The sequence below is a fragment of the Gekko japonicus genome, unplaced genomic scaffold, assembly GCF_001447785.1.
Source record: "Gekko japonicus isolate JY-2015 unplaced genomic scaffold, Gekko_japonicus_V1.1 scaffold50, whole genome shotgun sequence".
NCBI lineage: Eukaryota > Metazoa > Chordata > Lepidosauria > Squamata > Gekkonidae > Gekko > Gekko japonicus.
This window is the reverse complement of record NW_015164666.1, coordinates 1,331,316-1,343,382: the sequence shown is the minus strand read 5'-3', so window position 1 is coordinate 1,343,382 and position 12,067 is coordinate 1,331,316. Positions and strand designations below refer to the sequence as shown.

Genomic DNA, 12,067 nt, shown 5'->3' with positions numbered 1-12,067 from the left:
AAAGGCAGCCCGGCTGCACATGCTCAGAGGGGCTGTCATCTTTAGCCTGACGGCTTCCCTTGAAAGCAGGGCTTGCTTGGGAGCTGAGCGACCCGACGGCCGGGCTGTCCCCGGGGGGCACAGGTAGCCAGTCCCGCCCACGGAGAAGGAGTCGTCAGGAGAGATGGGTTATTGGCCACGGGGTGGGCAGGCCTTTCCCCTCCTCCGGCTCTTCGCCCGGCTGGGTGATCCGGGTGGGGTGGGGGGGGCGAGCCCTCTGTCTGTGCTCGACGAGCCGCCTCCTCTTCCTCCTCCCCCCCCCCACCCCCGAAGGGAGCCCGCGGTCTACCCTGGCAGGAGCCAGCTCTAAAAGCCGCCCGTGCCTTTCGGCGTTCCTGTAAGCGGCAGCCCGAGCCGGGAAGACGCCTTCCCCTGCTGCTCCTCGCGGACTGCGGGCGCCCCCCTCTCCCGTGGCCTCCGACCGCCGCTTGGCGCATCGACTTGCCTCCGATCCTCGAGGCTCTTGCGCCCCATGGACGGGGAGGGACGGACGGCCTGAAGATGGAGAAGGCGGCCCAGTTCCCCGCCAGAGGCGAAGCCCCCCAGCCCCGGGCCGGGGACTGCTACGCCGAGCTGCTGGCCAAAGGCTTGCCCCGGGAGGGGCTGCTTCAGGTGGACGCGCTGCCCCGCCGGCTGCAGCAGGGACGCCACGCCCGGGAGCCGGGGCTGCGCGCGGGCATCAAGGCAGGTGAGGAGGAGTCGCTCGCGGACAAGAAGCCGCTGCCGGGGGGAGAGCCGGGCCCGCTCGCCTCCGAGGGAAGAAGCCGTCGGCGGGCAGCGCCCTCGGCAGGCGCCGCAGGGCCGCTAGACTGGGTGGCACCCCGCGTCATCCCACGGATCTATTTGCGCCCTTGCCTCATTCCCCCAAAACAGAGAAGATGAGCCCTTCTAAAAAGAGTACTGTCCTTCCCCATCTCTGAAGTGTATTTTAATCGGCAGAGAGGGAGGGGTGGAGAGAGACGCACTCTTCACCTGCTGAGGGGAACTTCATTTCTACTTGATGCGTTTCAAGGGGGTGAGAAGGCAGCACGGTGTCCCGGGATCTCTCAGATCTGAGGTTTCCCAAGGAGATTCGCAAGGAAGGCTCTGCAGAGGCAGGTAATAGCAAACCTCCTCTGCTTCTCCCTTGCCTTGAAAAACCCCTTGTTGGGCTGCCCTAAGTCTGCTGCAGTTTGACTGGCATTTTACACACACGCACACACACTTCAAAATTAAGGCCCTGGAAACAGAACAGTCTGAGCCCTACTATAATTTAAGCCTGTCTCAGAGGTTAAACAAATTGGTTCCAAAGTAGGTCTCATTGAGTTCCAAATAATTGCAGTCTAAAGGGAAACAAGGTAGTTTACCAATATGTTTTTTGTATGTTAATTGTACTGTCAAAGTCTAAAATCTGATTACAAGATGGATAAACAAGTATGTGCATGAATACCTACTACCAGTTTGGTGTAGTGGTTAAGTGTGCGGACTCTAATCTGGGAGAACCAGGTTCGATTCCCCACTCCTCCACTTGCACCTGCTGACGTGACCTTGGGTCAGTCACAAGCTCTGGGACAGCTGTTCCTGAAAGAGCAGTTTGTGTCAGAGTTCTCTCAGCCCCACCCACCTCACAGGGTGTCTGTTGTGGGGAGGGGAAGGGAAAGGAGTTTGTAAGCCGCTCTGAGACTCCAAGTGAAGGGCGGGGTATAAATCCAATCTCTTCTTCTTCTTCTATATTGGGGGGGGGGGCTTGTTAAAGTGAGAAACATTTGAGACTCCCAGAACTCTTCATTCTCTGGTCCTCCCCTCCCACTAATATTCTGATCCTGAACATATTTATCTAAGGGTGAGACTACTGGACAATGCATGTTTATTTTGGGTATGTACCACTGAATTCAGTGCTATTGTGAAGTGCCATCAAGTCACAGCTGACTTTTGGCGAACCTACCGGGTTTTCAAGGCAAGAGACATAAACAGGTGGTTTGCTATTTCCTTGGCAGTCTCCCATCCAAACACTAGCCAGGTCCGACCCTGCCTAGCTTCCAAGATCTGATGAGATACATATAGGAAGCCTTCCTTCCTTTAGCAGGATTTCCTAGCAAAGTTGCTTGTGGCTGCAAGCTAAGAGATGCATAATAGGCCAACTGCCATCTTTTAACTGAGCTACTTTCTATTGTGCCAGTTTTAGGGTTACACAGAACTTTGCACCAACTGCTAGTGTTACAGATATGTAAAGTGCTATCTTTTAGTACAGCATTTGCTAATGCAAGAATATGCACAGTCACAGGTTGAATAAGGTGCTGAATTCCTATGCAGGTGTTGATTTATCTGTGTATCTACATATTGAAAACAGGCAATGTTTATTGGATTAATTTCTCTTGATATAGGATTACATAAATGGGGTACACAAAATTCTGAGAGATAACAGAGCCTTCGAAGGGTAAATTTGGAGGTGGGATTTCCAAATTGTCCCCCCCCCCGAATTCTTTGCAGGCTCTCTGCTTGTTTTTACTATAGCTAACTCTTGTCATCAGGATATTCTCTTTCTCCCTCTTTTTCACATACAAATGCACAAAATACTAGCAGGGCAATCCTTTACTGGATCTACTTTTTTCTCTGTAAACCTATGCAAAGAGACTGAACATGGTGATCTTCACAGCTATGCTAGCCCTGCAGTTCCATGATTTGTAAAGCAGAGTGGCCCAAGCCTGAAATGTACTTTTCCAGGTAGCACTCTAGCCAAAAGAACAAAACTCCACTCCATGGTTCACTTTGAGTTATTGTCCTTTCTTTCTAAACTCTCTTTGTTCTCTCAGAAATTCATTTCAGCAGTGAAGCCCTTTCCTCAGAAGAGGAGGATGGGGAGACTCATGAAAGCAAGATAAAATCGCTGAGCAAACACTCACCTCCAAAGAAAACCATCACTCAGATTATGAAGGATAAAAAGAAGCAGACGCAGCTCACCTTGCAATGGTAAGCTCAAACACACACACCCCCAGCACAGGTGCAGTGTACACTTCCCCCTGTCTGCTACTGCAGCCTGTGATTTCTTTTCCACTGTTTTCTGGGGTATTGTTAGAAGCTGAATTCTCAGCACAAGTGCAATGTATGCAATAAAATATGCTGAAGAAAATGTGGCTGAGACTTTGCCTTGTGAATGCAAACCAGTAGCTCACATTGATATTCCAAGACAATATGTCTGTATTTTGTCAATCCACTATGTAAACATTTTATTCGGCACCATATATATTGGCATTGGCAACAGATCTTTTAACTAGGTTACAGCTTTTGAGAAATGGACTGTAAGTGCATTGATCTACTAGCTTACATTCAACAGTGTCATTTGAGCACTGAAAATGATAAAAGCTTAAAGAGTGTATGTATGTATTTAAAATATTTATATCCTGCCTCATGTCCATGGAATCCAGATCTCAGAATGAGTGGGCTGGAGAAAATGTAAGAAATTCTGTTGTTAGCTGAACACCTGCTGCCTCCAGTAAAGTCCTGTACAATTGCAGTCCAGTATTATTGTTCCTGAATGTTCAACATTAATTTCCTCCTGGCATATGCAACCAGACAGCCACTGTGTCTAATGCTGTGGTTCAAGTCCCCGCTCTGTAAACCTCCACTCAAACTGCACACTTCACTGGCACTGCAATCGTAAATAGAGTTGCAGACTTGTAGATCCACTGCTGTCAATGGATCTTTCTTTAGGACTGCACCGCAGATCACTTTGGGCCAATTACTGTTTTAAATTAGCCTACATCACAGGGTTGTTCTGAGGATTAACTGAGGAAAGAGAGAACTATGTATGCTATCCTGGGTTTGTAATAAATGTGACTGATAGATGGGACATACATTTCTGAAAGATCAGGTGCATTTTTTCCATTTTATACCCCTGCCTCTGGACCAGTTGCATAAAGATGCCGCCCCCCTACAAACACACACGTGTGCGCATTCACCAATGCAGAGTCAAAAGATACCTGGATACTGTGGCAAATGTGACAAAAATAGCCTTGATACTTGGTGACTGTAGGCCATGGGATTTGGGGAGCTGGTTCATCAACTTTTCATTCACTTTTCAAAATGGCCCCGCCAAAATCTAGCAGCCTGCTAGTGCTCTTTGGAATCAAGATGTTAAGAAACTGATGAAACGATGAAAAGATAAATGGTGCAAAGGAAAGAATCTTTAATGATTGTATAACCCCTTTGTGTCACTTGGTGATATATGCTTAGCTCTAGCATATATTGGGAACAGAACTTTAAGAATCTGAAAGATTCCCCCTGATGAAGCTGTGCTCAAAATGTGTAGGAGTTATACATTAATTAAAGATTCTTACTTTTGCACCATTTGCCTTTTCATCTTAGTTTTGCCTTGGTGCAGTCCCCTCTTCTCTTCATTGTCCTAACCTTAAACACATGACCCTGCCCCCCAATCCATTATGCTGCTGGTGACACATACAAGTAATAATGCATACACCTTGGAGTTTGTTGGACCTTCCCCCCCCCCCCCCCGAAGCAGATTTCCCTGTAGAACCCCACACCTTTCATAAGGGTGTAAAAATGAATTTAGGTTCAACAACCGGGGGGGGGGGGGGACAAACTGATCAGCTTTACCTCACCAGTCAGGCATACAGTAATTTTTGGACAGTGACCATTACGTGAAAATAAATTCTACTGTTTTCATTCAAACTTATTTCCATATGGACCACAACTTTGGATACTGAAGCACTAAAAAGTGATTTGGATGAAGTCATTATTTACTTTGTCAGAGGTATGATACAGCATGATTCTACTTTAAAACTGTAAACAGGAAGTGAAGGAAAGGGAGAAGGAACCAGGAGGAAGCTAAAAACCATGGTATTTTGTTTTGATGACTCTTTTTTCATCTTCAGGCTGGAAGAGAATTACATTGTATGTGAAGGAGTTTGTCTGCCAAGGTGCATCCTTTATGCCCATTACCTGGATTTCTGTAGGAAAGAGAAACTTGAACCTGCCTGTGCTGCCACATTTGGGAAGGTAAAGAAGGCATCTGACCTACCTATTCGAAAACATTTAAAAAACAAGGGATTAGATTCAAAGTTCCCCTCATGGAATGGACCATCATTATCACCTTCTACAGTGCCCTGCACCACCCCAAACACTGCTTGAGGGACCTCTGGGAAAGCGTGTGGGATGAAATGTGGAGGGTCTGCAGCCCAAATGATGAATCTGTGAAAACTGCAGAAGCCCCTGCCCTTGTACAAGCAGAAATGACCTCCTCTCAAGTGGCAGTCACAAGCTGGGATTCAACCCAGTCACACCACTTCCCCCAGAATAATCGTGGCTTTCAGAGGTCATGTACCTTAATGAGCTTACTAGATGTGATGGGGCTACCACATGTATTTATCAATGTCCACTTAGAAAAAAGAGGTGGGGTGGGAAGGTCTATATTTTTGACTTAATGGAGCTAGGGGGAGCATGGGGTTACAGGAGCTACATTTTATTCCCTCCCACATATTACTTTGATGGGCTCCATAGCTTCTGACTGGAGATGGACTGGGAGTATTTTGTTCCCTGAACCCCTAGACAAGTGAACACAGCCAAGGAAGTTGTGGCAGGGGGAGAATTTTGCTCCCTGAACCCCCAGATTCCCTTTCATATATAAGATAATCTCCACCCCCTACTTTATAAGTAAATGAGATGGATATAAATTTCCCCTGATTTTCTGACCTTGCACAAAAACAGGATCTCGTAAGCCCTTAGTGGCTTCAACTGAAAGGTGGTTTTAAATCCGTGCTCCGGTGGGATGCTCTTGAGGGTTTTGTCACTTTTCAAGATGGAATCCAGAGGAAACAGTAGTGAAAACAATGGTTTTGCAATTGGGTAGATAACGTTGCACAAGCAGTGCACGCTATAGAGTGTTGGAGCCAGCAAATTTGAAAGGAATGTGAGTTCTGTAGTTACTACCATGAGAATAGGGAGCAAATAATGAAAGGAAGAGTATGAAAAGGTAAGATTGTCTGCAGATCTTCCCCCCCCCTGACTCCCCTCCCCCACACCTTAATGTTAAAATCATTTAAGCAAAGTGAGAGATGGGCTTTCCAAACTAAATCCAAACTACTAGGAAGTAGTGAAACTAAATACCAAGAAAGCTTCAGAGATCAGCTTTTTAAAACATCACTGCTCTTTTCCAATTGCCTTGCAGAGCTGAAATACATTAGTTTAATGAAATGTTGGGGTTTGCATCTCACTGTGATTAAGTGGTTTACTGCAACACATCTTCATCACTTACAAGAGAGATTTCACCTACCTTTTAAATGAATGTGTTGTTGTTTTTTTAGTTTTTCGTCTGAGCTTTTGGAAACAGTGGAATTAACTTTCTTCATTAGCTGCTGAGCTTTGCCTCTCTGATATTTGTGGTGCTGTATGCAGGGACTTTGTCGACTTGTCACCTGAACCACTCAGTTGCTCAGTTTCAGGAAGTGGCTTTAAACCAGATTAACTGAACCACTGCAGGAAAAAAAACATGTAGGAATACACTTCAATTTCAGTTTCAGAGTTACCTGTGTCTGAATCCATTATTACATAAATCGATTTGCCAAGCTGGACAAACCTGTTTTAAAACCAAATTGTTGCACCCACATGGCTTTTGGGTAGTCGTATGACTACTGATCTGGTTTAGTTCTTACTCTGAAAATACATCCAAGTCAGCTTCATATGCAGTGCTGCAAAATCTTTTGAATCTTATTTGCATCCTTTATTTACTTCTTATCAGTGTGACATGGAAGGTGGGAGAGGATGATTTCAAAATCAAATATGAATTCTTTGTAGGCTCTTTACATTTAAACTGCATAATGCCAAAAAGCTAAAAAGATACTAGTTGTCTCCATGCACCTCTGGAGTCTCTGGGCATATCTATACCTCAGAGTTGAACTGGTATTGGCTTCTGTGTCTTCACAGAACTCTGGGAATTACTTTGTGGAAGGCATAGAGATCTCTAAGGCTACAGTGAGATGCATTTGTGCTGCCAATTCATTCCTTTTCCATAATTGATTGCCAACATCCGGGTAGGGTCTGGAGATCTCCAGGAATTACAGCTGATCTTCAGATGGCAGCGATGTTTTCCTCTGGAGAAAATGCCTGCCTTGAAGAGTGGACTCTATGACATTATACCTAGTGAGGTTTCTCTCCTCCCCAAACCCTGTTCCCTTACAAGCTTCACTCTCAAATCTCCAAGAATTTCCCAAACTGGATTTGCAACCCTATATTGCAGTGGTGGTTCCACACTGTATTTCATGTAATGCTGTATCTTATATATAATTGTGTTTTGGTCATGGATTCTCTTGAACATTCCACATGTTCACAAATCAGTTGGCTCCCTGTTCTGTCACTCAGAGGGTCTCCCTATCCACTGGCTGTGTTGCCTGAGTCCTGTCTCCAACATTCTAAACAGTTTGCTGTTCCTTTCCCGCACATAGCCAGTCAGAACACAGAGGTTATTTGCATATGCAACCTGATTGGCCTTTGCCTCTAACATTCTAAACAGTTTGCTGTTGCTGTTGAATGTGTCCTGAGATAAAATACATATCCCAATCTCCCTGTGGGGCCTGGAGATCTCCCAGAAATCACCGTGTTCCCCAGCCACAGCACATCATTTCCCCCACAGAAAGTCTCCCAGCTATTACAACTGATGTCTAGATGACCAAGATCAGTTCTCCTGGAGACAATGGCTGCTTCGGGCAGTAGACTCTATGGCATTATACCCTGCTGAGGTCCCTTTCCACCCCAAACCCTGCCCCCCCAGGCTCTACCCCTCAAATCCACAGGTATTTCCCAACCCAGAGTTGGCAACCCTGTAACTGGCTATGGAACTGTTTTTCAGACTCCTGGAACCCAGAAAACATGGCATAGGAGGAGGTGCTTTTCTACCTTGGCTGCTACTGCATAGCCCCAAATTAACATAAGCCAACCTCCAGGCAGCACCTGGAGATCTCCAGCTATTACAACTGATGTCCAGATAAGCAAGATCAGTTCTCTTGGAGACAATGGCTGCTTTGGCCAGTGGACTCTATGGCATTATACCCTGCTGAGGTCCCTCCCCACTGCAAACCCTGCCCTCCCCATGCTCTACCCCTCAAATCTACAGGTATTTCCCAATCCAGAGTTGGCAACCCTATAACTGGCTATGGAACTGCTTTCCAGACCATTGGAACCCAGAAGACATGGCATAGGAGGAGGTGATTTTCTGCCTTAGCTGCCACTGCATAGCCCCAAATCAACATAAGTCAGAGTTTATTATAAAAATATATCAGTGGCAAGATCCTATGTTATGTGTAGTCAAAAGTAAGGACCTGAATTTTCCTTTTGTGTTTGTTTTACAGGCTTATTATTTTCTTCTCTGTTCTCTCCGTGGTTTATAATAGAATTCATGGGTCAACTGCAGATTATCTTAGTACAAAAGAAATAAATTTCTCTTTTTGCCACCCACAATCCTCAAATATTCATATTTTCTGTTCATTTTTTTCTGTTTCCTGCAAAAAGTCTATGAAGGGTTTCCAGTTAATGATAACTGTAGATAACGTCCTTTTTTCTGATCAAGGAAGTAAGTTTATCCATCTCTGCAAGTTCCATCATCTCCACCAACCATCCTCTGTAGTGGACAATGTCACACTTTCCCATTTTTGTGCATATAATCATTTCGCTGCTGTCATCATGTATAAAAACAAAGTTCCATGATTTTAGTCCCAAAAGAAAAGCTTCTGGTTTCATGTGAACATTAGTCTTTACTACAATCTTCTTATTTGTGTCTAAAAATGTTTGGCTTTGTTACACATCTACTGTAAATGATTAAAAGTCCCTTCATTTTGTTCACATTTCCAACATATATTCAAGATATTTTTGTACATTTTAGCTAATTTTTCTGGTGACATATACCATTGGTATGTCGTTTTATAATAAAAATTCTCTTTAAGACTGGAGTTTAATGTAAATTTAACACCCTTCTTCCACATATTTTCCCATTTTTCCATTTCTATATTATGTCCAAAGTTTTTAGTCCATTTTATCATAGACTCTTTCACACATTCCTCTTCTTTTGTTTCAGATTTCAACAAAAGTTTATACATTTTGGCAATAACATGTTCATCATTTGTACATAGTTCTGTTTCAAATTCAGACTTAGATTTTTTGAAACCAAAAGATCTTTTATCTGCTTGAAACTTTTCTTGTAATTGTGCATTAGAAAAAACATTGACAAGTAGGAAGTAATTAATTTTGTAAATTGAATGCAAGTAGAAAAATATAAAGGGACAGTATCCTGAGAAACTTCAGTAGCACTCTCCAAAGCCAAGTACTGGCATTATGTTATATGTTACAAAAAACCCACCACAAACTTGGTCTGGGAAATGTTGAGAGACCATTGCAGGAAGAACTGAAATACAGTTGGGTTGAACTCAGTGCAACATTTCCACAGGCATGAGAACTTCTGCCCACGCAGAGTGGTTTTCTTGGCTCCACTTGGGGCAGCCCCAAATGCTCCTTAATCTTGTTCCCCAGGAGCAGGAGGGGGGGGGTTATTTCAGACTGCTGCAGGCTGGGGAAATCTGAGAAAGTTGCACTCTATGGGCAGAAGTTCTTACATCTGTGGAAATGCTGTGCTCGATCCAATGCACTGATTGCTAACAATATCGTCTGGATTTCCATTAAAGCTGAAAAATCACAGCACCTCAGAACTAAATGGCTAGTATGGCACCAGCCTAACGGATCATTCTTTGCATCTTTACCAAACCACATTTTCCAGGATACCATCACAATTAGACTAATGTAAAATGGATATACATTTATAGTGTAGCATTGCATTCCCTGGTATTCACTCAGAGTACTCTACATCTTAAACAAGCACAGTCCTTGCAGCTAGTCTTCCCCTTCTGTTCCTTGGGAAGAGAAGCGGTATGGTTGCAGGCCTCAATGGGTTAATGCTTCCTAAGTGGAGTTTGCTGAAGAAGTCCCTCAAGAGTGGTCAGATCCACTGTAGGTTGCAGGACTTCCTTTGGTTTGATTTTTATTTTGTTTTAAATTAAACATACAACACAGTTCTGACAATCGTATAACAATAAATAAAATCAAATTAAACGAGATGAATCATAGGTTATAGGATCTAAATGTGAGGGTAACAATAGTGTGGAATACAACAAAATGTGATGTTGAATGTGAATTAATATGTGAATGAAAACTCTAATAGTTCTGTGCTTCTGCCTTTTGGAGACCTTAGTGTATGCTAATCAAACAAATAATGATGATGATGATGATGATGATGATGATGATGATGATGATGATGATGATGATGATGATGATAACAACAACAACAATAATAATAATGCTTTGTCCTTTGGCCATTATTGCCTTTTGACCTTGCTGGTTATAGAAACTTAATTTTTTAACTTCTTTTTTAGACTATTCGTCAGAAATTTCCTCTTCTCACTACAAGGAGGCTGGGCACAAGGGGCCATTCGAAGTAAGACCCCATTCAATATATTTGTCTTACAAACTGTGATTTTATTTATTTTTTCATTTGGGACTGTCTACCATAAAATCTTTATACGTAAGTTGGAATTCCAGTGCATGTGATGAACTGACAGTCTCCAGAGAATGTGGGTAAAATATAGCAAATGGCCTGTGTATCCAGTAGATTCAGGTGGGTGATCGTGCTGGTCTGAAGCAGCAGAACAAAGCTTGAGTCCAGTGGCACCTTTAAGACCAACAAAGTTTAATTCAAGGTATAAGCTTTTGTGTGCACGCACACTTCTTCAGATACAGTGGAACAGAATACACCAACCATTACACATAGGTACAGGTGAAGAGGGTGTTGCCAGGAAGGGCCAATCAAAGTCAAGATGCATAAGTAACTGAGCAGTAAATGTTGCTAGGACTGGATCTTAGCTACTGCTCAGTTACTTATGCATCTTGACTCTGATTGGCCCTTCCTGGCAATACCCTCCTCACCTTCTATCTATATGTAATAGTTGGTGACTTCTGTTTCAATGTTTCTGATGAAGTGTGCATGCACACAAAGGCTTATACCCAGAATAAAACTTTATTGGTCTTAAAGGTGCCTCTGGAGTCAAACTTTATTCTATGAATCCAATATTATTGATTTCAAATAGATTTCACTTACTTATTATATTTACTTTTATAATTTTATTATTTTAAAGTTGTAATTTCCTGTAATTTCCTGTTGTGAATTAATTACTGGTTGGTATTCTTTCAGGGGTTGTAATCAATGGTTTTTAAATTTGGCATATTATTTTAATTTTAAAAATCTTATTTTGATGCTGCTTTTCGAGCAGATGCTTTGTGGCACCTTTGCAGCACTTTGAGAGCCAGTTTGGTGTAGTGGCTAAGTGTGTGGACTCTAATCTGGGAGAACCGGGTTTGATTCCCCACTCCTCCACTTCCACCTGCTGATGTGACCTTGGGTCAGTCGCAAGCTCTGGCACAGCTGTCCTTGAAAAAGAGCAGTTTGTGTCAGAGTTCTCTCAGCCCCACCTACCTCACAGGGTGTCTGTTGTGGGGAGGGGAAGGGAAAGGAGTTTGTAAGCCGCTCTGAGACTCCAACTGAAGGGTGGGGTATAAATCCAATCTCCTCTTCCTCCTCCTCCTCCTCCTCCTCCTCCTCCTCCACTTTGTAATAGCAGAAACAGGGATCCAGGGGCAAAGTTAATCAAAGGAGCATACCGTCTCCTGCCTTCCCCTTCCCCCAAGCTGTTTGCACCCTCCTCTGTACCAAAAGATGGGAGACCGTAGTGATGATAGGGAGTCAGGTAAAATTGCCCATTTCTCCCTCTTCTGCTGACATAAGCCACGAGCAAAAGAGAAAGAAAGAAAGTGTGGCACGGGCTAGACTTCAAAGCAAACTGGTCATAAGTGAGGGTTTGTTTTCTCTGCACATTACAGGTTCTCGACTTGTCTTGGTAGGTAGGTCTTTTTCTCAATAAACAGTTCATGTTTTAAGCACAGAAGCAGGGGTCTTTTCATAGAAAAAGAGCTGCAGGAGCTCATTAGCATATGGTAT

At 43.7% G+C, this 12,067-nt stretch overlaps 1 protein-coding gene across 1 annotated transcript in view; it reads left to right on the top strand.

Annotated features, from left to right (window-relative positions):
- Positions 1–540: 540 nt before the first annotated feature.
- The window catches only part of RFX6 (regulatory factor X6), a 53,635-nt gene continuing 42,108 nt past the window's right edge, over positions 541–12,067 (top strand). The window contains exons 1-4 of the mRNA XM_015409059.1: positions 541–727; positions 2,832–2,988; positions 4,911–5,034; positions 10,449–10,510. Coding sequence (XP_015264545.1) covers positions 541–727; positions 2,832–2,988; positions 4,911–5,034; positions 10,449–10,510 — 530 coding nt within the window. The remainder of the gene's footprint in view (positions 728–2,831; positions 2,989–4,910; positions 5,035–10,448; positions 10,511–12,067) is intronic.